At 40.9% G+C, this 27,924-nt stretch overlaps 1 protein-coding gene across 1 annotated transcript in view; it reads left to right on the forward strand.

Annotated features, from left to right (window-relative positions):
- kcnq1.2 (potassium voltage-gated channel, KQT-like subfamily, member 1.2) overlaps positions 1 to 27,924 on the forward strand; it is a 1,103,902-nt gene that overhangs the window by 229,418 nt on the left and 846,560 nt on the right. The window contains exons 11-13 of the mRNA XM_070901706.1: positions 16,687 to 16,713; positions 17,648 to 17,707; positions 18,300 to 18,417. Coding sequence (XP_070757807.1) covers positions 16,687 to 16,713; positions 17,648 to 17,707; positions 18,300 to 18,417 — 205 coding nt within the window. The remainder of the gene's footprint in view (positions 1 to 16,686; positions 16,714 to 17,647; positions 17,708 to 18,299; positions 18,418 to 27,924) is intronic.

Genomic DNA, 27,924 nt, shown 5'->3' on the forward strand with positions numbered 1-27,924 from the left:
GAATGGGGGCTTGGCGGGGGGGGGGGGGGGGGGGGTGTGGGGAATGGGGGCTCGGGGAGGGATGGAGACTGGGGGAATAGGGGCTCGGGGAGGGATGGAGACTGAGGAATGGGGGCTTGGGGTGGGATGGGGGGCTCAGGGAGGAACGGAGATTGGGAAATGGGGGCTTGGGGAGGGAAGGAGACTGAGGAATGGGGGCTCGGGAGGGATGGAGACTGGGGAATGGGGGCTCGGAGGGATGGATACTGGGGAATGGGGGCTTGGGGAGGGGAGGAGACTGGGGAATGGGGGCTCGGGGAAGGATGGGGAATGGGGGCTTGAGAAGGGAAGGAGACTGGGAATTGGGGGTTCAGTGAGGGATGGGGGCTCGGGGAGGGATGGAGACTGGGGAATGAGGGCTTGGGGAGAGATGGAGACTGGGGAATGGGGGCTCGGAGAGGGATGGGGAATGGGGGCTCGGAGGGAAGGGGAATGGCTTGGGTAGGGATGGAGACTGGGGAATGGGGGCTTGGGGAGGGATGGAGACTGGGGAATGGGTGCTCGGGGAAGGATGGGGAATGGGGACTCGAGAAGGGAAGGAGACTGGGAATTGGGGGTTCAGTGAGGGATGGAGACTGGGGAATGGAGGCTTGGGGAGAGATGGAGACTGGGGAATGGGGGCTCGGAGAGGGATGGGGAATGGGGGCTCGGAGGGAAGGAGACTGGGGAATGGGGGCTTGGGTAGGGATGGGAATTGGGGATTCGGGGAGGGATTGAGACTGGGGAATGGGGGCTCGGGGAGGAGGGATTTGGGCGGGGTCAATCATTTCCTGCAGAGCCTGGAGCAGCGGCAAGGTGTTCAGTGGGAATGGTTCAGAGAGAGGAGCAGCCACTTAAAGGGGTAGCTGAAACCTGGGGACCTTACTGTGGATAAATAGAGAGAGTATTTCCACTGGTGAGCGAATGGAGAACGAGGGAATGGAAACCAAGGATTCTCACAGGGAAAAACAAAGGGGAAAGGAGGAGAAAAGTTTTTGAACCAAAGTTTATTAGACCATGGGATGCTTCACCACATGTGGTTATTGAGGTAGAGACTAATAATTTCAAAGAGAAAGGGATAATATTTAATATGACCAGATGTCACTTGGTCAGAATGCCACATGGTTAGAATATCATGTGATCAAACCTCAGGAATACCTCGAACCAGAGTTGGCAACCCTATCATGATCCCCAATATCCACTTTGTCAATGAGAACAACTTCTTAAATAAAATTAGGCTTTGAAACTGGCTGGTGTCAACAAGATTGCAAATTGAAAGTCCTGTAAATTGCCATGGTTGCACCAGAAACAACCATATTAATCTTGATTTTAAAAACTACTGCCAGATAAGTAAATGTCCCCCAGAGTCCAAATATACTTGGATAAACTCATTCATGGCACAGCAAGAGTTAAAATATCAAACTACTGCACAGCATTTTCATCAACATAATTTTTCTTGCCTGTCTGTTGATTTCTTTGAAAGTATGTGTTTAAACACTGAATCCTGATGACTTTGTTGGATCAGGGGCTTGGATGAGTTATGCACTGACCGTGTGAGGGAGCTGAATTAGTATTTGAGATACAGTAGTTAATAAAGGATGTTTAGACTGTGCATTAATTCAGCTCTCACACTATCTGTTTGGCCTCTCTAAACAAATTTCAGGGATGGTCAGTGCTTGTCATTATATACAATGTGTGGAAAAACAATTCTTTAATTTTAAAAGAAATTCTAATACCGATGCTATTGCATGCATTACAATTACTTCACAGTACAAAAAATATTGTTCCTCTTGAAATAATTGGATGCATTTCTGTTGCACAATAAATGCACTGACATGGGTGCTGATAATAAAACAAAAAAGTCAGCTGCTAATACAGCTTTATTGTATTAAAATTGGCTTTTTAAAAATTGGAATGCCGATTTCAGATTGAAGGATAAAATCTGAAATAGAAGGTACCAATAACCAGTGTTTTCCCAGGAGAAACTGAGTGGTTGTTTTTTTGGACTTGTGTACAAGACACAATTTCAAAATTTGCAGATGACATAAAACTTGGAAATATAGTGAACAGTGAGGAGGAGTGTGATAGAATTTAGGAAGACATACAGGCTGGTGAAATGGGCATACACGTGGCAAATGAAATTTAACGCAGAAGAGTGTGAGGTAATGCATTTTGGTACAAAGAATGAGGAGAGGACATTTAAACTAAATGGTGCAAAGGGGTGTACGAACAGAGACCTGGGGGGTATGTGTGCATAATTCATTGAAGGTGGCAGGGCAAGTTGAGAAAGCAGTTTAAAAAGGATTCTGGGATCCATAAATAGAGGTATAAGAGTACAAAAGTGTGTAAATTATGATGAACCTGTATAAAACACTGGTTTGGCCCCAACTGGAGTACTGTGTCCAATTCTGGGCACCACACTTCAGGATGGAAGTGAGGGCCTTAGAGAAGGTGCAGAAAAGATTTACGAGAATGATTCCAGGAATGAGGGACTGGAAAAGTTGTTCTCCTTGGAGCAGAGAATTGAGAGGAGATTTAATAGATGTGATCAAAATCATTTGGGGTCTGGACAGGAAAGATAGAGAGAAACTGTTCCCATTGGCAGAAAGGTCGAGAACCAGAGGACACAGATTTAAGGTGATTGGCAAAAGAACCAAAGGCGACATAAGAAAAAACTTTTTTACACAGCGAGTGGATAAGATCTGGAATGCACTGCCTGAAAGGATGGTGGAGGCAGACTCAATTTGATCTTTCAAAAGAGAGTTGGATATGTATCTGAAGGAAAAGAAATTCGAGGGCAGGGGAGTGGGATGAGCTAAGAGTCGGCATGAGCTTGACGGGCCGAATGGCCGCCTTCCATGCTGTAACCATTCTGTGATTCTAAGTGGGGAATTTTTAGACTTCCCGCCCACTCTCTGCATTTCACTAAATCTGTCACTTGGTTACCTTGTACAGAAGGTGAGAACTAATTTTGTGCAAATCAGTAGATACTTGTTCCCCTTAAAATAATTGGAGACATATAAAATTCTTGGTTTCTTCCCCCATTACCACAGTGCGATAGCATTTCCATTTTAAATGGACATTAAATGCCAGCCTGGCTCTTGCCTGTCATGAAGGGATCCTTTAAAGCTGCGTTCTATTTTTTTTTGCTGTTGTCAGATTGCAAGCTATAACGACTGGTTTTGATGCTGCACTCACTGGATTTCATGACACAGATGAAGAGTGTAACAATTGTCAGAGAAGGGATTGATATGTAAACCTGTGCTCAGGTAATTAAGTTGATATTTGAATAACTCTTGAGACCTGATGTAATCTCCTGAGTTATTGTTCAAATAGGCTACCAACTTTTACATGGTATTAGAAAGTAGGGTAGAAATAAAAGTTTTAATTTTCCTGGATTTTAATATTAGGAAATGTCATCAAAGTGTAGAGAAAATGAACAGAATGCTTTGAATTGTTTGCTACAACAATGGATCAAGAAGGAAAAACAAAGTGCACATCAATACTTTGCCATATGTGATAGGTAAGGAAGTGATGGTGATGCATAATATGTTTATATGTTGTGACCGAAGATAAATGGAAACAAAATACTAATGTAAGGTCTATTTCAGCATGGATCTCTAGGGCGGGGTCTACGCTAAAGTTGACAACCACCACGAACCAATGATGCTGATGTAAATCAATGTTTGGGACAGATGCCCCTTGTATCTTCTAATCAATGCCTTAAGATCACCTCATAAGCTGTACCAAGTCATGATACAACTCTTGGGGGCACCTTGCACCATATCTTATTGATTGGTCCAGCGTTCAAGATGATGAGTAGAGTTCACTAGATCACCAGGTATGTCAGTCAACACCACTATCATTAAGAGGCCATATAGGGTTGGGAATTTGAACATTTATGCTGACACATTAGGGGATACTTTTCAGAAGTTGAGGGCAAGAGACATTTGTTGGGGTAGATTAGAAGAAATTCAACTTTGCTGCTCACTATGCTATTTCTACCTTTGATGGTCTTTGGTTCCTTGACCTTGGATAGTTGTTTTGTGCAACAGATTTTCAGTAGAATGTAGTATCTATTAATAGCTCTCCTATCCACCTCTGACTTTTAAAACTGTTAAAATAAATTATTTAATCATATGACCTCAAAAGCTACTTGGCATCTGCTTCAAGTTAATGAAGCTAATGTGTGACTTTGGTAAGGTTCCAAAAAAACACCTGGAAAGTATCTCTTGGGGGGGGGGGGGGGGAAATTATGGTTACTCGCTTTTTGAGAGTTGGAGGGATGTTTACTTCATAAGCAAATCAGAGACTGGAGTTGGAGTCAGCATGACCAGAGTCTGAGTTGAAGCTGCTTCTGTTTAAAGGAAGGGCATGTCACTTAAGGCATCCAGAGGCTGAGGGGGGGGAAAAGGCAATTTGGTGCCATGACTTAGCTATTAGTTGGTGCAATAACATCACGATAAACCTCCTGCTGGTTATCGAGATTAACTAACCAGATTCAACACCTCTTATTGAAGCAGCACAAAAAACACAATCTCAAGCTGCCTTGCATTGAAACACTGATCAGATTCACATTTGACATGCTGAAAAAACTGTACCATTTCTGAATAAGCTGCAAAATTGATTTTTATTAGTACTAGAAGACATGAAAAGTTGCAGTTTACTGTAATCCTTCCATGCATGTTGATGCCAGCAAATGCCTTCTGTTAAGAAAAAGCTACAAAACATGAACTCACCCGTAGATGATTCCTGAGGGAATGACTTGCATGTTGCAACCACTATGTGAACAAATTAGTGCAGACTATTCTAAGACTGAAATGGAACAGCTGAATGATCATTGACATACGAACCTGGAGGCCATATGCATACTCTGAAGATGGAAGAGAGTCTAGTCAATGCATTGGCATCATTGGATGCACAGATTACAGTGAATGACTCGAAGAAAATCTACATACCTAATTATTTGAATGACATTGAAGACAATGCTCTTTGGTATGAGGAGAGCTTTCCTTGAAAAAGTGCAGAATGATGATTTGTCCTAAAACAGCAAGCACATTTCCTGCAATGGCTTCTTCTCCTGTTCTAGCATGGTCACCTTGAGAATGTCGCAAAATTCCATCCTTGGCTTGCTCCACAGAAGAGGATAAAATACCAAAGCTATAAAGAAAACTAAAAATAAATTAAGGGGAAGGACTAAATAGATTCAATATAATTTTTTTTTAAAACCAATGGTGATAGAGAAAGTTATGAGATCAAAGATAAACAAATCTGCAGGACCCAATGGTTTCCACCCCAGGGTATTAAAAGAAGTGGGTGTGGAAATTATTGATGTGTTAGTCATGATCTTCCAAAACTCTGGATTCAGGAATTGTCCCCTTGGATTGAAAAATTGCCAATGTCACTTCACTATTTAAGAAGGGTAACCGAGATAAACTAGGGAATTATAGTCCTATTAGTATAACATTAGTTGTGGAGAAGTTACCAGAATCTGTTATTTGGGAAAGAGTGACTGAGCATTTAGACAAACATGAGCCAATCAGAGAGCCAGCATGGATTTATAAAGGGTAAGTAATTTCTAATGAACCTAGTTGATTTTGTTGAAGTAAATAGCATGGTAGAATAAGGGAGTGTTTATGGATTTTATTCATATGGACTTCCAGAAGGTATTTGACAAGGTTCCACATAAGAGACTGTTAACAAAAATGAGAGCATATGGAATTGGAGGCAACATATTGGCTTGGCTAGGGAATTGGTTAGGAAGGAGGAGAGAGAGAGAGTAGAGATAATGGATATGTACTCAACTTGACAGGATGTGACTAGTGGTGACCCCCGGGGTCTGTACTGGGTCTTCTGAGTTTCACTATATTGGTAATGACTTGCATGAAGGAATAGAGAGCCTTATATCTAAGTTTGCTGATCACATTAATTTAGATGGCACAGTAAATAGTGTAGATGGATGCAGAAAGTTGCAGAAGGACATTGATAGATTAAGTGAGTTTAGTGAGAAAGTGTGAGGTCATCCTTGGACCAAACAAAGAAAGATAGATCAGAGTATTTTCTAAATGGCGAGAAGCTCGGAGCTGTGGATGAGCAGAGAGATTTAGGGGTCCAAGTGCAGAAATTACTAAAAGCTAGTGTACAGGTACAAAAAATAATTAATAAAGGCCAACTAACCATTAAACTTGTATCTCAAGCTGGAATACAAAGGGGTGGAAATCATGTTACAGCTGTACAAAACTCTGGTTAAACCCATCGGGAGTACTATCAGTTCTGGGCACTGCATCTCGGGAAGGATATATTGACCTCCGACGGGGTGCAGCGCAGATTCACCGTGGCTAAAAGGGTTAAATTATGAGGACAGGTTGTATAGGCTAGGCTTGTATTCCTGTGAATATAGAAGATCGAGGGGTGATCAAATTGAAATGTTTAAGATGATTAAAGAATTTTATAGGTTGGATAAGGAGAAACTGTTTCCTCTGGTGGAGCATCCAGAACAAGGTAGTATAACTTTAAAATTAGAGCGAGGCCATTCAAGGATGATGTCAGAAAGCACTTCTTCACACAAAGGGTAGTGTAAATCAGTAACTCTCTTCCCCAAAAAGCTGTTGAGGCTAGGTCAATTGAAAATGTAAAAACTGGGATTGATAGATTTTTGTATTCAGGATTATGGAACCAAAGCAGCTCGATGGAGTTAAGATATAGATCAGCCATGATCTAATGAATGATGCAACAGGCTCTAAGGGCTGATGACCACCTCCTGTTCTGATGTTCCTTTTCCTTATCTATTTCTTTATCTTAACATCATCATACAGGGCATCGTTCATATGCATGCTGATGAGATACAGCTCTATTCTCTGCCATCACCCACAACTGTACACCATTATGCTGTCCGACAGCTTGTACAACATCAAGTCATGGATGAGCAAGAACTTTACAACTTAGCATTGGCAAAACTGAATCATCATCTTTCGCTCCTGCTAAAAACTCTCCACCTTGGTCATGATTCCATTCCCCTCACTGTGGCTGAATATGACATTGTATAATCTCCATGCCCATTTTGACCCTGAGCTGAACATCTAACCACATTAATCTATCCATCATTAAGGCTGCCTATTTGCACTCCTACAACATTGCCTGGCACTGCCTCCCATCCCTGCTGAAACCCTTACCAGTGCGTTTGTCATCTCCAGGTTCTACTTGTCCAATGTCCTCTTTGGTGCCCTCCTGAGTTCCACACTACATAAACTCCCAACTTGTCCAAAATTTGGCTGCTCTACCTCATATTCAGTCCCACTCTTTTATAACTTCAGTCTCTGCTGGCCTTCATCTCCATTCCTTATTGCATTAAATTCAAAATCCTTGTTTCACATCTCCCTTTCGATGAAACCTCTTCCAGTCCTATGTGAGAGCCTTCAATCTTCTGACTTTGGGCTCCTTTGCACCAACCCTCCCTCTGCTCCACTTATGGTGGCAAAACCTTCAACTGCTGTGGCTCTAAACCCTGGCATGTTCTCACTAAATCCCTCTGTCTTGATATCTCTCTTACCCCCTTTAAAAGTCAACTGAAAATCTAAGGGGGAGAAATTCTGTCGCACCTCAGTTAGGGCGGTGTCCCAGGCAGAACGGTAAATTTTGAGCCAGCAAATGGTTTGCATCTGCCACCACAAAATTCATCAGCTCAGCCTGGAGTTTGGAGCGTGGCACTAAATGAGGCCTTGCACACACCTCTTTTAGGGCGCTAGGCCGGCTGAGTAAGATTAAAAATCCCGATCTAAACAGTTGGTCTCGGAGCTCCATAATAGAGGCCTAGGGGGAGAAAAAAAAACACCAAAAACATTCCCAATATATAGCTCATGCCACCACATGAATCGCAAACATTGTTTTTAAAAAAACAATCACACTTACCCGAGGTCAGCATTACTTCCCTCACTGTGGCCGCTGCAGTTTGGGATGCCCGCTTTCACGGGCATTCCTACCAGGGTGTGCTACGGAGCACTAATCATTGGGTGGCAACCAAAAATCGAGCTGGTGTCACAACCAGGGGCGTTGCACACCAGCTTGTCACTTCCGGACAGTATTGCTCCACGACCCGTCGATACCAGCACTGAATATCCTGGCGGGGCGCTGGAAGCTGGCCGTCCAGACGCAAGTGGCTTCCGTTGCCATTGCCGCCCCTCTGGGGCGCTAAGAGGGGTAGCAGAAGATCGAAAATCCAGCCCAAGTCTTTGACCATGCCTTCTGTAGTCACCCGTAACTGTTCTCCTAATATTATTTCAGTGCCTGTTTTCACCTCTGCAAAATGCATTTTACGTACAATGTCACAAGACATTTTATGATGTTAAATGCAGTAAATACAAGTGGTTGTTGATAAACACCATGTGAAATTTTAATGGCCCAGAAATTGCGGTCGGAGAATAATTTCAACAAAAGTGCCTAGTGGTCCTGGCCCATGTATCCCAGGATCGTACGGATCTCTGGGATCATGTGGGTCAACCCAACCTATCAGAGTAGGGGGAACCCCATTCATACTTTTGCCAATTCTGTGTGTACGGAGCTGTCATAAGTGTGAATGGGAATGTCCCCAAAAATACAAACATTGAAAATAAATTTAAAAAGCACATTACTTATTTAAAATGCAATTTAATTAAATATTTTATACAAAAATGTATTTTTTTGAATGTTTTTTTAATATGTTTCAACAGGGTTAACAATAATCTTACCTTTATCCATTAGACAGGGTTTTTAATATATAAATAAATGAGTGATAACATTTTATTTTTCTAATTTTAAAACTCTTATGCTGGTAAAAGCAGGCCCCAATGTAAGAATTTGAAGGACATATGTTGGGCAGGAGTTGCCCAACTCTCCACGGAGACTCTTCTCCTTTGCATGTGTACGATCTGTCAAATGTATTTTTGAAAGGTTGCAAGTGCCGGGTTTAGGTGCATATGCATCGCATACTTAAACACGGAATTTGTGGGGACCTCATGGGCGCGTGCGCACTTCGCATGGGCCCTTGGGGAGCGCGATTTCAGGCCCAATATAAATTAAATAACATCAACTTTCACATTATGTTGAGCGAATCTCTTGACCAATATGAGCATTTTTGAAAGTTTTTCCACCATTACTGTTTTTTCCATTTCTCATGATTGTATTGGCTTGTTTGGATTGTTTCTTAGAACAGTATGTAACAGAACCTACAAGGGAGCAAGCCATCTTAGATCTGGTCCTGTGTAATGAGACAGGAAAAATAAACGATCTCCTAGTAAAAGATCCTCTCTGAATGAGTGATCACAACATGGTTGAATTTGTAATACAGATTGAGGATGAGGAAGTTGTGTCAGAAACGGGAGTACTATGCTTAAACAAAGGAGACTACAGTGGGATGAGGGCAGAGTTGGCTAAAGTAGACTGGAAACAAGGACTAAACGGTGGCACAATTGAGGAACAGTGGAGGACTTTTAAGGAGCTCTTTCATAGTGCGCAACAAAAATATATTCCAGTGAAAAAGAAGGGCGGCAAGAGAAGGGATAACCAACCGTGGATAACCAAGGAAATAAAGGAAAGTATCAAATCAAAGACCAATGCGTATAAGGTGGCCAAGGTTAGTGGGAAACTAGAGGATTGGGAAAATTTTAAGCAACAGCAAAGAATGACTAAAAAAGCAATAAAGAAAGGGAAGATAGATTACGAAGGTAAACTTGCGCAAAACATAAAAACAGATAGTAAAAGCTTTTACAGATATATAAAACGGAAAAGAGTGACTAAAGTCAATGTTGGTCCCTTAGAAGATGAAAAGGGGGATTTAATAATGGGAAATGTGGAAATGGCTGAGACCTTAAACAATTATTTTGCTTCCGTCTTCACAGTGGAAGACACAAAAACCATGCCAAAATTTGCAGGCCACAGGAATGTGGGAAGGGAGGACCTTGAGACAATCACTATCACTAGGGGGGTAGTGCTGGACAGGCTAATGGGACTGAAGGTAGACAAGTCCCCTGGTCCTGATGAAATGCATCCCAGGGTATTAAAAGAGATGGCGGAAGTTATAGCAGATGCATTCGTTATAATCTACCAAAATTCTCTGGACTCTGGGGAGGTACCAGCGGATTGGAAAGCAGCTAATGTAACGCCTCTGTTTAAAAAAGGGGGCAGGCAAAAGGCAGGTAATTATAGGCCGGTTAGTTTAACATCTGTAGTGGGGAAAATGCTTGAAACTATCATTAAGGAAGAAATAGCGGGACATCTAGATAGGAATAGTGCAATCAAGCAGACGCAGCATGGATTCATGAAGGGGAAATCATGTTTAACTAACTTACTGGAATTCTTTGAGGTTATAACGAGCATGGTGGATAGAGGTGTACCGATGGATGTGGTGTATTTAGATTTCCAAAAGGCATTCGATAAGGTGCCACACAAAAGGTTACTGCAGAAGATAAAGGTACGCGGAGTCAGAGGAAATGTATTAGCATGGATAGAGAATTGGCTGGCGAACAGAAAGCAGAGAGTCGGGATAAATGGGTCCTTTTCCGGTTGGAAATCAGTGGTTAGTGGTGTGCCACAGGGATCAGTGCTGGGACCACAACTGTTTACAATATACATAGATGACCAAGAAGAGGGGACAGAGTGTAGTGCAACAAAATTTGCAGATGACACTAAGATTAGTGGGAAAGCGGGTTGTGTAGAGGACTCGGAGAGGCTGCAAGGAGATTTGGATAGGTTAAGCGAATGGGCTAAGGTTTGACAGATGGAATACAATGTCGGAAAGTGTGAGGTCATCCACCTTGGGGGAAAAAAAACAGTAAAAGGGAATATTATTTGAATGGGGAGAAATTACAACATGCTGTGGTGCAGAGGGACCTGGGGGTCCTTGTGCATGAAACTCTTTTTGGATCCTTGTGCATGAATCCCAAAAGGTTAGTTTGCAGGTGCAGCAGGTAATCAGGAAGGCGAATGGAATGTTGGCCTTCATTGTGAGAGGGATGGAGTACAAAAGCAGGGAGGTCTTGCTGCAACTGTATAAGGTATTGGTAAGGCCGCACCTGGAGTACTGCGTGCAGTTTTGGTCACCTTACTTAAGGAAGGATATACTAGCTTTGGAAGGGGTACAGAGACGATTCACGAGGCTGATTCCAGAAATGAGGGGGTTACGTTATGATAGATTGAGTAGACTGGGTCTTTACTCTTTGGAGTTCAGAAGAATGAGGGGTGATCTTATAGAAACATTTAAAATCATGAAAGGGATAGACAAGATAGAGGCAGAAAGGTTGTTTCCACTGGTAGGGGAGACTAGAACTAGGGGGCGCAGCCTCAAAATACGGAGGAGCCAATTTAAAACAGAGTTGAGAAAGAATTTCTTCTCCCAGAGGGTTGTGAATCTGTGGAATTCTCTGCCCAAGGAAGCAGTTGAGGCTAGCTCATTGAATGTTTTCAAGTCACATAGATTTTTAACCAATAAGGGAATTAAGGGTTACGGGGAGAGGGCGGATAAGTGGAGCTGAGTCCACGACCAAATCAGCCATGATCTTATTGAATGGCGGAGCAGGCTCGAGGGGCTAGATGGCCTACTCCTGTTCCTAATTCTTATGTTCTTATAATTCATATGTTGCACTTTAAACAGCTCCATCAAGATTGGTTCCATCATTTCAGATCTCCAGCAAATGATTTTGATGTAATTATCCATTAAACACATCCACACTTTTGACAAATTTAGTGGGGGAAAAAGTGCATCATAGTCAGGTTTATGGTAACTGCTTTTGCATATTTTAGGAATTACCCAAAAATTACAATAAAAGTCAGCCAAATTTATATTACATAGGATTGCATAGGTTATATGGCATAGAAACAGGCTATTCGGCCCAACCAGTCCATGGCGGCACTTATGCTCCAATTGAGCTGCCTCCTGTCTTTCCTCATCTAAATCAATCAATGGCCCTGAAATTCCGATTGGAGGCTTCCTTCGGACGAATGCCTCTGACCCAAAATTTCTCTACCCGAAATGTACCTGGTGGTCCCAGAGGCGCCTTGGATTCCGGTCGGAGGCTTTCTTTCCACGCGCTTTGCGTCGCGTCCAATTCTTCAAGATACGGATGGAGAAGCTGGAGTCATGTGGGCCTGGACCACCAATCACTGTGCAGTATTCTCATTGATAGTAATGGGAACTCCGATTTTATGAATTCCCATTACTATCAATGAGAATAACTCCCTAAAACAACCAAACACAACATAATAAATAAAAAAAAAAACACATTTAAAATTAATTGAAATTAAAGTTAATTAAATGTTTTAGAAAAAATATATATATTTTGGGGATTTTTGTGTGTGTTTTAGTAGGGTTTAAAATAAACTTACCTTAGTGGACATGGTTTTTACTATAAAAATATGTATTTAAATTTTTTTTTAATGTTTTAAAAGTCTTATGCTGGTAAAAGTAGGCTATGAGCCTGCTTTTACCAGTCGTAAATGTTTGAAGGATATTCGCTGGGCAAGATATGGGCAAATAGCCCAATCTCTGTTGCGCGAATGTCCTTCTCCCTGGGATGCAGAGGATCTGTCATGAGAAATCTTGACAGATCAGAAAAGCTGATTTTTGGCGCATGTGCATCTCGCCCCGAAAACCGGCTTTTGCGAGGCCTCGCCAGGTCAGAATGTATTCCGTACGGACGTGGCGAGGCCGGAATTTCAGGACCATTGTTTGTAAGAAAGCCCTGAACATTTCTTACTGGCACGCACACATGCATACACCATTTGTTAGTGATTTTGGAGCACTCATTCGACTGTAAATGGAGTAGAGCAGCAGAAATACACAGTTCATTAAAGTTGGCAGCACAAGCAGATAAAGCTATAAAAAAGCAAACTGAATCATGTTTTTGTATCTGGAGGTATAGAATACAAAAGTAAAGAGGTAATGTTGAATTGGTGCATGACTTTAATAGTCAGCTGTGGCTCAGTTGGTAGCACTTTTGCCTCTGAGTCAGAAGATTGTGAGTTGAAATCCCACTTAAGGGACTTGAGCACAAAAATCTAGGCTGATACTCCAGTGCAGTACTGAGGGAATGCTGCAATGTTGGAGGTGCTATCTTTCAGATGAGACGTTAAATCGAGGCCCAGTCTGCTCTCTCTGGTGGACGTAAAAGATCCCATGTCACTATTTCAAAGAAGAGCAGTGGAGTTATCCCTGGTGTCCTGGCCAATATTTATCCCTCAATCAGCATCACTAAAATAGATTATCGTCATTATTGCATCGCTGTTTGGAGAGCTTACTGTGTCCAAATTGGCTGTCACTTTCATAGATTACAATAGTGCTACAAAAGTACTTCATTGGCTGTAAAGCACTTTGGGACATCCCATGGTTGTGAAAGGCACATCTAAATGATGTGATTATTTTTACTGTCCTTTATTGGTCCTTCTGCACTTGCATCCCCTCGATCCCCTCGAGACTCCACCCTCGATGCTTCCCACCCGAAACCGGAAGTGGGCCCCAAACCGGAAGTGGGGCCCTGCAATCAGTCTGACCACATTGTAGAATCCTTGGGTTCTTTGTGCTGATCCTCTGACCTGACCATGGTGATGATTCTTCCACGAGCCTTCGAGCGACCGAAGGGGGCGTTTTGGGGGGGGGTGGGAGGAGGGAGGGGGGGTGGGGGGGGAGAGGGGAGGAGGGGGGGAGAGGAGGAGGGGGGGAGAGGAGGAGGGGGGGAGAGGAGGGGGAGAGAGGAGGGAGGGAGGGAGAGGAGGAGGGGGGGAGAGGAGGGAGAGGAGGGGGGGGAGAGAGAGGAGGGAGGGAGGAGGGAGGAGGAGGGGGGGGAGAGGGGGGAGGGGGGGGGAGAGGAGAGGAGGGGGGAGAGGAGGGGGAGAGGAGGAGGGGGGAGAGGAGGGGGAGAGGAGGGGAGGGAAGAGGAGGGGGGAGAGGAGGGGGGAGAGGAGGGGGGGGAGAGGAGAGAGGGGGGGGAGAGGAGGGAGGGGGGAGGGAGAGGGGGGGAGGAGGAGAGGTGGAGGGTGGAGGGGAGGGGGGAGGAGAGGTGGAGGGGAGGGGGGAGGAGAGGTGGAGGGAGTGGGGGAGAGGAGGGAGGGGGGGGAGGGGAGAGGAGGGAGAGAGGAGGGAGGGGGGGGGGGAGGAGAGGAGGGAGGGAGGGGGGGAGGAGGAAGGAGGGGAGGGGGAGGAGAGGAGAGGAGGGGGGGGGAGGAGGGGAGGGGGGGTAGGGGGAAGAAGGAGAGAGAGCCTGGGGGGTGGGGGAAAGAGAGACAGATGGGGTGCAGGGAAGAGAGAAACACCGGGGGGATTGGAGGGGAGAGAGGTTCTTCCAATCCAGAAGTCATGACACTGTCACTTCACTTCATATCCAATAAACCGGCTAACAATCCGCACACAATGCCCCATCTGTGTGTGGCCGGGTGGGAGGGGGGTGGGGGCAGTAAGGTTATGCACTTGCGCTGGGGCAAGGGACTTTGACTGGGGGAGGTAGCACTTAACCTGGGTCTTCAGCTAGTAAGGGATGCATTTGTGCTGGGGGAGGCAGCATATGCTGGGGCACGGGACTTCAGCTGGGGGAGAGACTTCAGCTTGGGAAGGCAGCACTTGTGCTGGGGCAAGGGACTTTGACTGGGGGAGAGATGCACTTGAGCTGGGGTTCAGGGACTTCGGCTGGCACTTGTGCTGGGGTAAGTGACTTCGGCTGGCACTTGGTAGCTTTTGGGGCGATCTATCTTCTGGCTTCTGAAGTCAAAATGGATCAAGTTTCAAGTTGAGAAGTCAGTCAGAATTTGGGCTGAGTGGTTCCAAGTACACACTCCACAGAAAATTCAGGGTGTGCCTTATCCGCCAAAGGGGACCAATGAGAGACGAGGGCAGTACAAATAGACGCATCTTGTATAAAGTCTTTCTTTCACAATTGGAATATTGGGGATGATTCCATGATCCTATGCTTCCAGCAGGGAACCACATTTAAAGGGATTAAGGGGAAAGAATTGGAGCATGAGTGTTGCAGCATCTGCAATCTGTGCTTTCTGCAGGCATAGCTCCCCTCTGGGACAACAGGGAATCGCCCCTACTTAAGATAGTTTGGGGTACTCCAGTATAGGAAGGATATAAAAGCAACAGAAAATGTGCAGCATAGATTCACTGGAATGTTACCAGTCACTTGAGGTTATAGTTATGAAGTGAGACTTAAGAAGTTGGGAGTTTTTCACCAGAACTGAGCAGGTGAGAACTGATAGAGGCCTTCAAGATTATAAAAGTAAATAGAGATAGATTGTTTTCACTCTTCAATGAGACAGTGATGAGTGGGCACAAATTCGATGTAATCACAAAGAATTGAATGGGAGATTAGAAAGGAAATTTTTTTTCAAATTTGAGAATTCCCTGCTTTTTTTCAAATTATGCCATGAGGTATTTTATATCCATCTGAACATCAGAACAAGTAGATGGGGGTTCTCATCCCAAAGGATGCCACTTTAGATTAGTGCTGGAGTGTCACCCCAGATTGTACAGTCTTATTGTGGGTTACGATTCCACAACTTTAGCCATGCAATTGACAAATCATAATAATCAGTTAATTGGAACATGAGCTGATGCTTTATTCTAACATTGAAATATGAGTCCCGATTTTAACTCTTGGTGCGAATCGGGTGCGGGAACTGAGGCAAGCAGTAAACTATCCTAACCTCAGCAGCGTGAGGCCCAGGCAATTTTAATGCCCAGGCCTCATCTGTGTGCCCCCAATCAGTACGAAATGGTAGCTAGCTGGCCGGCGGGCGTGAGTGTAGTATTGGGTAGCAGGAGGCCACTGATGGGGACCAAATGAATGGTCCCCAGTATTCAATTAAGTCACTGACAGGAGTTCCTCCTGGTACCACAAGGAAAGCAGAAACAAGTTTTAAAAAACTCCTTGGGCCTCTTCTGGCCCCGACTCTTCTACTCATTAGCTTCACCTGGTAGGAAACTCCACAACAGTTTCTCCACACAGGCCTCTGGTTAACGTAGCAATCATCCCAATGCTGTCATTGGAGCCCAATCTGTATATTTAACGAAGGACCCCTCCAGTTTCCAGTGGTTGTCCTTCCTGTTTGCTCAGGAGAGCAGGTTAAAATGGAAGTCTGGGGGAAGGGAGCATATCTCTCGGGTGATTTTAACTGCCCGCCCACTAATGTTCCCCTTAAGCTGCGCAGCCACACAGTGCTCTGCAGCTCCCGCGCAGCGGATTTTAAATCGGAAAAACCATGCGTGCATGGTATTTTGAATGGGCCTTGAAGGAACATTGCGGCCCACCCAGTTTCCACCGGACAGGTAGGATTAAAATAGCCCCTATTATTTCATTGACATTTAACAGAAAGATGAGCCAATTATTAAAAATATTGTCTTTTCACTGATCAGTTCAATAGTTTTGTCAATGTAGAATATGTATAATCTATTTAAATGTCTCAGAATTTTTCGACAGATTTGATAAATGAAAATGTTACTTTTGTTTTACCTGACTTGTATTAGTTATATGAGGCTTTTTCCAGTAAAGTGACTGGTTTTACAATAATTCTTAAAAGCTATCACAATGTTATATATTTGTCAGCAGAAGGACTGAATCAGCTAGATAGTAATGCGACTGACACTCAGAAATAATCTCATATGCTTATCTTTATTTTGCACATTTGTGCGAATTTCTGCTTTGTCAGGTCTTACGAGGATGTTTAGACAATCTGGTAAGTCTGCCTTAAAGTAATCACTATTCAGATGCTGTAGTCTGAACCATGATTGTTGAGGAATTAATTTTGCTTTTGTCTCGACTCTGTTCTCTATATATAATTTTCCCCATCAGTTCTCATCAATGGTTATTCCTTCTCCATTTAATTCTCTTATGCAGTGTGGAAAATTAAACAGATGGTTGATTTTAGTGCTTTTCTCATTGTTTCGATTATACATTTGCATATTATTATTGGTGCCTGCTGTTGTTACAGTATATAATTGTTCACTAATCTGTTTGGCTTCTTCATGCTCCATTAATAATTCATTTCTGAAATCAGCGGCTTGAGATAAATGCAGCATTATTTTAGGAGTAATACTTGTTAATGAATGTCAGTGTTATCGCACACTCATCTGTCTCGCTTCCTGTCTGCCTTGAATGCAGAATGAGCTTTGTCAATGACAGTCTAAGCATTTGTTTCCATTGTGCAACTCCCAAACCAAGCGATTCACTTAAGCATGTATAATAAGCAGTCATTGTCTGTTCCTTGATTAATATGTGCTAGTAAATGATTTATTTTATACAATGATCCATGAACTTAATAGATGCAATTTCTATTATATGGACTTTAGAAATAATGATTCATAAAGTTCATTGACTCAAGCAGTAATCTTTACATTCTTGACTATTGAGTTATTTCAGAGCCTTCATAGGACAACTTCAGCTTGACTTGAGTGTTCCTTTCATCTAATTCTAGCAATTTAACTTTCCACTGGTGAAATTCTTGTAAATCTTGGCACATACAAGCTGTAATTTCTTACCTGCCCACATTAGAGAAAATTGGCTCTCAGTCCTAACAGCTGCATGTTTGTCTTCCCACTTTACTAGAGATTAATGATCTTGTTTTACACCTCCCTTGTGGTTTCTGCTTTGCTTTGGCTTTTTGCACGCAGGTCAACAGCTTTCCTGGTCTTCCTTAACCATCTGTACGTCAAGCTGTCCCTCATCACCAGGTACAAGACACATCTCTAAACATTAATTTTTGCTTAATAGAATGGCCCGTTGTTCAAGAGACAAACATATTTGTTCATTATGTGTGCATTCGTCAATCTGTGTTTAAGCACTTTAGTTTTTCATAAAGCTAATCACGAGGTTTTACAGTTTCTGTTATGAATAATTCTCCTACATTAATTTCACTCATCTTTCAATATATGTATTATGTTCATATACAATTTATTTTCTTGTGCCGTATTATCCATTGGACCAAATTATAAGGGAAGTATTTTCAATTGTAGTTTAATATCTTCGTGATAAATTCTTTTTAGCTATAATACTGTTAAAATGATTTTTTTAAAATTGTTCCTGTCAACTAACATTGAATAATATTGTTGGATATTTTTTCTTGTGTACCCTGCATATTAATTTTAGCTTAGGCTGACTTCGGCTAACCAATGTGATGGGTCATAATGCAACACTCAGCCTTGTGAAACTACTTGTATTCACTGTTGGCCTCTGATGGACTGTAGTGTCCTAATTTAGATTAAAAATTATATTTGGCTCAAAGTTTTTAATACCTTTCCCTTTTGTGATGTTTTATTTTAAAAGTGAGAAAACGTGCCATTGAAGGGAAACCAAATGATATTTCACGGACCAACAGCTTTACTGACGAAATGGACTTGATGGGTGAAGAATCACCACTGCCTGTGGTGACAGATGTATTACAGTAAGTCCAGTCAGAATTTAAATCCATGTAATTTTTGCTCATCTAAGCTGCCATCTTTCGTTAATCTCGAGTGTCCTACATTAGCTGATGACTGTTTCTGACTTACCGGTATCTTAAGAACAATTAACCTTTAACAACTATGTGCTGATTTTTTTTCCAACAAAAGAAACATAAGTATCTAAAAATAAAAACCTAGATAACCAAACTTAAATAGAATTGTACCCTGATTCTTTATATATCTGCAATTTGACTCTGCAATATTATGCTGAAAAATGCAACAAAAAATGTTAGAAATGCAGTTATTAAATAGTAATAGGCTTCATAACCAGGGATTTGTTTTTCTTTGGTGAGAAATGTCAGTCTTTAATTCTGTCTAGGGACATATATTAAGGATGGCCAGTTGGGTAAGGAGCCGGAAGGCATCCATGGAAATACACTTAACTAGATATAAAATTAAGATTAAAATATCTGTATTTTAAAAGCTGCAAAAAGTGTTCAAAGGGTTATCGATGTTCTGATTTGGGAGGAAATGAAGCTTTCCTTGGCTTCAAAGAATTATCCGATTGCAGTTGTGAAACTCGAATGCTTTGACCAATGTTTTAGATCATCACGCGATTAAGCTGGAATTCAATTATAAAGCCTGAGGGCTTTGAGACGATATACAATTCTAGTTTTGACAAAACATTATGCTGTTGTAAATATTTTTGTTTGATAACACAAGCAGTTTGGCATTAGAGCCAATATTCTTTAGTATCCAGCTTTTGCTATCTCATAGGCTTTATTTTGACTGTCATCCATTTAAAAACCTCTTGAAAATAATGAGATCCTGGTTATAATATTGAGAATTCTTGCCGTTACACATAATGCTGAATGATACTTAAGTTATTAAATATTTTGAAAATAATTCTGTACTTTGGTTTACAGCTAATATGTTGTGTAAATAATATTACAGTAATATACTAGTAAATCTAAGAATTGGAAAATTAAGGGAAATTCTTACTGAGCTGACATAGTAACGTAACAATATTTTAATAAGCATTTGCTCTCTGCTTATTCCTTTGAGTTCCAATTGAGGCTGATATTTCAACTTGTTGAAAATCGTGTGAATTATGCCAGTTCTTCAGTAAGCAACCCAATGGAGCACTTCAGGTTGTGGGAGAAGTGGGAGGACAGGACTGGGGTGGGGTGGAGGGAAATGGCGGGGGAAGGGGGATGGAGGTAGAGGATGGAGAAATAAAATTACGTGTTATGTTCATGTCCTGTTTCCGATATTTGAAGTACAGTTGAAGTCAAGCCGTTGTCAAGTTTCCTGACAGTGGAAAGAAAGTCTGAAGTAGTCTCGTGAGCAATAAATTCACAAAGAATGGTAGAAACTATAAATCATAGAAAACAAAAAAATAAGACTTACTCCTCAACCAAAACCATCCAAAAAGATTAACTGATTATTCAACTCACTGCTGTTTGTGGGACCTTGTTATGCATAACTTAGCTGCTGTGTTTTCTTGCAATTACAGTAACTACATTGCAAAAATAATTCATTGGTTTTGAAATGCTTTGGGCTGTCCTAAGGATGTGAAAGGTTCTATATGAATACAAGTTCTTTCTTTAATATGACTGTTATTTCAACAAAATTTAGTAACATTGAAAATAGTTCAAGATATTGGACAGAGTAGGTTAAATTATTGCCCTTGCGCCTCTGGGAGCTAGGTTCAAACCAATGGAATGAAGCAGCAGAAATATCCCAGAAATCATTATTAAATTAACTTTCTCACTCAGAGAGGTCATGGTTGATGTGGGGTTGGAAAAATTCCAGCATTGACATTCCCGCACCTTAATAAGCACAAAAAGTTAACAAAAGAAAACCATCTCACTGGATCTTCATATTTCCTTGTGTCTAAGTCTCAGTATTATTTGCAGATTTTGCTGGTTAATCCAGGGCTTCTTGTGTAATACTAATTGTAGTTTTGCTAATAGATGTTTTTATAGATCATTTTATAAAATGTACATTTCTTGTCTTCTGAATTGATAATTGTGTGTGCATTGTGTCCAATGCCGTAGTAGATAACATAAAATGACTAGGCTCATTGTCCTGGGCATATTGCATTGATTGAAGCAGAAAGGGTATTTGCATGCAGCATTGCAGGTGACTGATTAAGTTATTTGAACCAAATCCTAAAATTATATAAAAAAAAACAAGAAGTAATAACAGAGAATGTAGACCATTTGTGAGAGAGGGGTTAGTTTTAGGATGTGAGCCTTCATTGCGACTAAAATTTGTCTGCTTGCTTTTGGAAAATATTTTTTTACACCTAGTGTTTGTCCTTCCTTTGGTGTTGGATAACAAATAAAGATGTATAACTGATTTGTGGACAGTTTCTCTTCGCCCCCCCACCCCGGCAATATGTCCAAGTTGTGTATCCTGCATCATTTTATATTACATTGGTGAAATATGGACATTTTGTACATTGATGAGAGATAAATTGCTATCCAGTTATTTTCTGAAGACGTCTGTAAATGAAGTTTGCTATGTATTTTCCAATAAAATGTGTTGTATAACAGCAGAGATTCACAACCTTAACCTAAACATAAATGTTTTTTTAGAAATTTAGTGTTTTTTGTAAGAAATGTTCTTTTTTGACAACATTTTTGTTAGTTGGCTTTGCTGTATACCAAATCCTACCATAGTTCCTGAAGGGATTTATTGCATCAGATACTGAGTTACTGTATAACAAACATTGGCAGAAGTCTACTGTTCTGAGACTGATTTCAGCAAAATCTGCAGCACTGTTTGTGCCACTCTTTTAAAAGGGCCAGTGGTTTCAATTTGAATGGAAGAGATTTACCATATATTTGCCAATGCAAAGTTTCAACATTCAGATAGTTTTGCTACATGAGTTTTCCAGGTGATACTTAAAACCCATATTACTGAGGATTCTTATTGAGAATCACATTTACATATAGTGATAAATATTTACACTTCTGTGAACACTGAAGGAAATAATATAGGCAAACACAGGTACTATATTTACCCTAATCTACTGTAGCAATAGACTGAATAATAAAGCCGGAGCTTTATTCACTTAATATATTTTATGTCCTAAAATCATAAATAAATTATTTTAGTGGAAGAAATGTTTATCTGTAGCATTTTCCAGCAGTAAAATCTATTTATTCAACAATTTTATAAATCATGAGGGTTTTTTTTTTAAGTTATACAATATGCATTAGGGGATAGCTTAGTTAATAGCAGTTCTGATTCCAAAAAGGTGCTTCTGGCCTTGATATTAGCTTAGGTCAGCAAAACATTGTTCCTTTTTTAAAAAAAAAACTTCAGGAGACTATACATATACCATCTGGATCTGCACATTAAATCAGTAAAGTTTTAGTGATTTTAATTTGTGGACTGGAGAACCCTTAAAAAAGATACACGTAAAGTTGGGTGGTACAATTCAGAAGATCGTTGCATTACAATTTTTGAAAGTCTTATTCATTTAAATCTTTATCCATCATGACATACAGGGCGATTTTCAACTGCTGGCCACCTGTTTCTCATCTGAATGACAGGCGACTGGCAGTTGAAAATTGGGAGTTCTCTTTGGTCATTTCAATTTTCAGGTAGGCCTTTAAATAGGCGAGCAGCATGCTTCTTATATATGGAAATAAAGGTACTTTGCCCATTTGCAATTTTCAGGAAAAATGGTGCACACTCCGCCCATTTGTATTAAGCAGCAAGTGGCCGAACTCTAAGTGATCCTTACAGTGACCACTGCTGACTGCTCCAGAAAAGGCCACAAATATGTTTTGGGGGGAAAGAACTTTTGAGAGAGAGGAGTTATCCTTCTGGCCCCAGAAAAATACTGCGGCAGATAACAGGCTTGTTTTGGAATACATCCAGGAGCAGCTCCCTCCCCACCCAGACCCGACCTTCCGGCCAGCTCAGCGGGTGAGTCAGACGATTTTCCACCCATCTAGTATCCACAGCTTTCTGGCTACATTCAATTTAAGGCTCAAACTTAAACGATTCAGGCCTCCTGATGATGACAGCTTCATGCGGGTGGGCAATGCCGGTTACGGGTGGAAGTCGAAAATTCTGCTCACCATGTCTAATTTCAAATATCTGCTCAGATGTAACATGAGCTTTAAGGGTGAGAGTTCTGGAAATCAGGCTGAAGTTCCGCATCTACAATACATTATATATTTTGGTAGGTGGCCACTGGATTCCATTCTTGACTTGCACAAGTCCAGTGATTTAAGTTATTTTTATTACTTAGGGTCAGATAGAAAATAAGTGTCATTTTAACACTTTTTTTTGTATGATTTTACTTTTGTATGTTTTTACTGGAAAAATGAAGTGAAGTGTAGCCTTGAGGAAGAGTTCATAGAGTGCATAAGGGATGGGTTCCTTGAGCAGTATGTAACAGAACCAACCATGGGGCAGGCTATCTTAGATCTGGTCCTGTGTAATGAGACAGGATTAATAAACAATCTCCTAGTAAAGGATCCCCTTGGAATGAGTGATCATAGCATGATTGCGTTTCAAATTCAGATGGAGGATGAGAAAGTTGGATCTCTAACCAGCGTACTAAGCTTAAATAAAGGAGACTATGAAGATATGAGGGCAGAGTTGGCTGAAGTGGACTAGGAAAACAGATTGAAGTGTTGGACGATTGATGAACAGTGGTGTACATTTAAAGAGATACTTCACAACTCAAGAAAAATATATTCCAGTAAGGAGGAATGGGTGCAAGAGAAAAGAAAGCCATCCGTGGCTAATTAAAGAAATAAAGGACTGTATCCGATTTTAAAAACAGGGGCATACAAAGTGGCCAAAAGTAGTGGGAGGACAGAAGATTGGGAAGCTTTTAAAAGCCAGCAAAGAATGACTAAAAAAAATGATTAAAAAAGGGAAGATAGACTATGAAAGTAAACTAGCACGAAATCTAAAAACAGATAGCAAGAGATTCTATAGGTATATAAAAAGAAAAAGGGTGGCTAAAGTAAATGTTGGTCACTTAGAGGACGAGACCGGGGAATTAGTAATGGGGGAACATGGAGATGGCAGAAACTCTAAACAAGTATTTTGTATCAGTTTTTACGGTAGAGAACACTAACAATATTCCAACAGTGGAAAGTCAAGGGGCTATGCGGGGGAGGAACCACTAAGGAGGTGGTACTCAATAAGATAATGGGACTAAAGGCAGATAAATCCCCTGGATCTGATGGCTTGCATCCTAGGATCTTAAGAGAAGTAGCAGCAGGGATTGTGGATGCATTGGTTGTAATTTACCAAAATTCCCTGGATTCTGGGGAGGTCCCAGCAGATTGGAAAACTGCAAATGTAACACCCTTATTTAAAAAAGGAGGCAGACAAAAAGCAGGAAACTATAGACCAGTTGGTCTAACATCTGTGGTTGGGAAAATGTTGGAGTCCATTATTAAAGCAGCAGTAACAGGACATTTGGAAAAGCAAAATTCGGTCAGGCAGAGTCAGCATGGATTTATGAAGGGGAAGTCATGTTTGACAAATTTTCTGGAGTTCTTTGAGGATGTAACGAACAGGGTGGATAAAGGGGACCCAGTGGATGTGGTGTATTTGGACTTCCAGAAGGCATTTGACAAGGTGCCAAACAAAAGGTTACTGCATAAGATAAAAGTTCACGGGGTTGGGGGTAATATATTAGCATGGATAGAAGATTGGCTAACAAACAGAAAACAGAGTTGGGATAAATGGTTCATTCTCTGGTTGGTAATCAGTAACTAGTGGTGTGCCACAGGGATCAGTGCTGGGACCCCAACTATTTACAATCCATATTAACGACTTGGAAGAAGGGACTGAGTGTCATGTAGCCAAGTTTGCTGACAATACAAAGATGGGAGGAAAAGCAATGTGTGAGGAGGACATTAAAAAGCTGCAAAAGGACATGGACAGGCTAAGTAAGCAGGCAAAATTTTGGCAGATGGAGTATAATGTTGGAAAGTGTGAGGTCATGCACTTTGGCAGAAAAAAAATCAAAGAGCAAGTTATTATTTAAATGGAGAAAGATTGCAAAGTGCTGCAGTACAGCGGGACCTGGGGGTACTTGAGCATGAAACACAGAAGGATAGTATGCAGGTACAGCAAGTGATCAGGAAGGCCATTGGTGTCTTGGCCTTTATTGCAAAGGGGATGGAGTATAAAAGCAAGGAAGTCTTGTTACAGCTGTACAGGGTATTGGTGAGGCCACACCTGGAATACTGCGTGCAGTTTTAGTTTCCATATTTACGAAAGGATATACTTGCTTTGGAGGCAGTTCAGAGAAAGTTCACTAGGTTGATTCCGGGGATGAGGGGGTTGACTTATAAGGAAAGGTTGAGTAGGTTGGGCTTCTACTCATTGGAATTCAGAAGAATGAGAGGTGATCTTATCGAAACGTATAAGATTATGAGGGGGCTTGACAAGGTGGATGCAGAGAGGATGTTTCCACTGGTGGGGGAGACTAGAACTAGAGGGCATGATCTTAGAATAAGGGGCCGCCCATTTAGAACTGAGATAAGATGAGAGGTTTCTTCACTGAGGGCTGAGAATCTGTGGAATTTGCTGCCTCAGAGAGCTGTAGAAGCTGGGACATTAAATAAATTTAAGACAGAAATAGACAGTTTCTTAAACGCTAAGGGGATAAAGTGGTTATGGGAAGCGGGCAGGGAAGTGGAGCTGAGTCCATGGTCAGATAAGCCATGCTCTTATTGAATGGCAGAGCAAGCTTGAGGGACCGTATGGCCGACTCCTGCTCCTATTTCTTATGTTCTTATACAAATAATCCATTTTGTTAATTTTGGAGAAAGTTGGAATCTTTGTTTTTAGTACTTGTGGTCTCATGTAAGATCACCTGTGTACTATATCCTCCAAATAATTCATTTGTTTAAATAGGATATTCTCTATTTTTGTTTTTCATTGTTTGCCAACAGAAATTCCAGCAGGTAAGTACCAATCTAGTGTTAATTGTTCTTGGTTTCAGTACCTTTGAAAGACATACCCTCAATAATTTGATAATTTCTAAATTTCAGCAAAAATACCTGTAGATAACGAATTGTATGACTTGATCTACATCTTCACATTTTGTCTGAGCAATGTGATTTAAAGAATTCAAATTCTTAATTACTCCATGTCAATGACTATTCACTTATTTATTAATCAGTACTTGATACAACCTGAATGTATCATGTTAATGCGCAATGTAATAGAACTAAATGATTATTGACATAAAGCAGAAGTTAAGATTTGAGTTGCTATTATCTCAGTTGGTTATATGTACCATTTTTATAAAAAGGGAAAATAATATTTTCATCAGCAAATATATACCTCCGCATTCCATTAAATATTTTTCCATTAATTTTGTACTTAAATCACAATTACACTTGTTATAATGAACTTATATTTGTACTTGTTTTTAAATATATTATTTGAAAAGTAGTTGCTTCATCTGTTATAGAAATAGATCAGAATTGATTCAATGTCTATTTATTTAGTTAAAAATTTGTAAGATTACAAATATATGCTGGACTCGAAGGGCTATGTACAAATTGAATAAGTGAAATGCCAAATAAATATTTCAATATAGAAATACCCTTGATCCATGTTTCATTACCTTTCATTGTGTCTCAGCAGCCAATTCCTTCACATTGCCCATTGTCATTGCTTGTATCACTGACGATGTGTTTGTCTTATGTTCTTAATGATAACTGAGGTATTTGTAAAATGGACCAAATACTTCTCTCTTACAGTTGCTTGACAAGTCCTTTGTACATAAGGGTCTTGGAATCACAGGCAACAAGGCAACTCAATTCAACAAGGTATTTACTGATTTTGTATTGTTACCAGTGATCTGGTCCTGTTAAAGTATGATCTGTCTTTCCTGTTTTTATTCATCTTTTACTTATGGGAATGTACTGTTGTACTTCCTTACATGTTTCTAGAACCTTCAACAACAAAATAAAGCTCTAGTTACCCTTCAGATTGCGCATATGTTTTAAAATATAAAAAGAGGAACATTGGATTGTTCCAATTTTTGACATTGTGTATGAAGGCAACTAAAACATTATGCTGCATTCGGCATTCGTATTTCTGGACCTCTATTAAATCTCAATAATGTGGTTTTCCCAGAGTTGCATAATGCACAATATTTTATTGAAAAGTTCAACAGTTGTCCCAAAATAATACAACCAAAGAGAGCAAAAAAATTGCAAGCCAAATTAATTTGGTTCTTAAATCTATGTAACTAGTTCAAATTTCAGTATTTGTAAACAGAGGCTAACCAGCCGTTTACCTTGGACCTGTAAGGCATTGTACCAATTATATTTGTTCATGTGTGTGCCTCACCATGGATGATGATTTGATTTTCATTGTATGCTGTTATCTGCAATGTTGAACAGATTTGTTTGCAAACATAAACATTTTAATAACTTCAAAAGACTATTTTGACAATATTTTGTTAAGAAATTCCATACACTTTGAGTACTGTTTAATTTTTCCAATGTTGTGGCCATACAGATTTACATTTAAATAATTCAATTTCTTATCTTTGTGGAGGTATTTGAGTTTGAGAGGTAAATCATCTGAAACAGAGGCATAGAATAAAGCAAACAAACATGAACAAGAGGTAAAGTGCAAAATGTTATATTAAAGTAAAACCAACAAAGACATCAATTTTTGAGTGACCACATTCATAGGGCAGGTGGTCGGTGGAGTGAGCCCACTGTTTGTCCAATTAACTTTACTGGAGGCCCAAACCATTTCCATGATCAGATCTCATTAAAATCTTATCGATCTGGGCATTTGGAGTGCTGATGGGCATCTCACTGATTGAGAGGGAGAGAAATCTGACAGCTTTCCCTTGGAGCCTTGGCAGTGGCTTTTGCTTCAACAGAAAGGCCAGTCGATCACAGGAAGGTGGGGGCGGGCGGTGTCCACTGGCAGTGGGTGGGAAGATTATTGTGGAGTCAAGAGGAGCATTTAATTAATTGACAAAAATAATTCCAAGAAATCTACTTGGATCATTTTCCAAGTGGCCTCCTGTGATCCCTTTAAGCACCTGGTTTGACACCTCTATATTGAGTTCCACTGTGCGTGGCTTGCATAGTGCATGCACCATGCATTGCAGCTTTAAAATTGCATCAGGATCCTTTGTATGCCATAGGATGCTGATTTACATAAATGAATGAGATCCCCACCTGGAAATGGTTCAACATAGATTATTTACAATTGTGGAAGTGATTTAAAAGTTGAGATGACTCCCGAATTGACCAGTAAGAAGTAGCTAATTTTAGGTCTTGAACTTTTTTGTTAATCCTGTCCCAATGTGTTTTTTTTCTGTCGTTAAAGTCATAAATAAATTAAAGTTAGAGCATGCTAGCCACTTAATCACTAAATAGGGATCTGTTAAGGTATATGAAAAGGGGATGCAGAGCTGTTAGGCAAAAGCAGAGGGCATTTAAAATGGTACTTGAAGCTATTTCACAGCAATCAAGAGT

Source organism: Pristiophorus japonicus, chromosome 15, assembly GCF_044704955.1.
Source record: "Pristiophorus japonicus isolate sPriJap1 chromosome 15, sPriJap1.hap1, whole genome shotgun sequence".
NCBI classification, from domain to species: Eukaryota; Metazoa; Chordata; class Chondrichthyes; family Pristiophoridae; genus Pristiophorus; species Pristiophorus japonicus.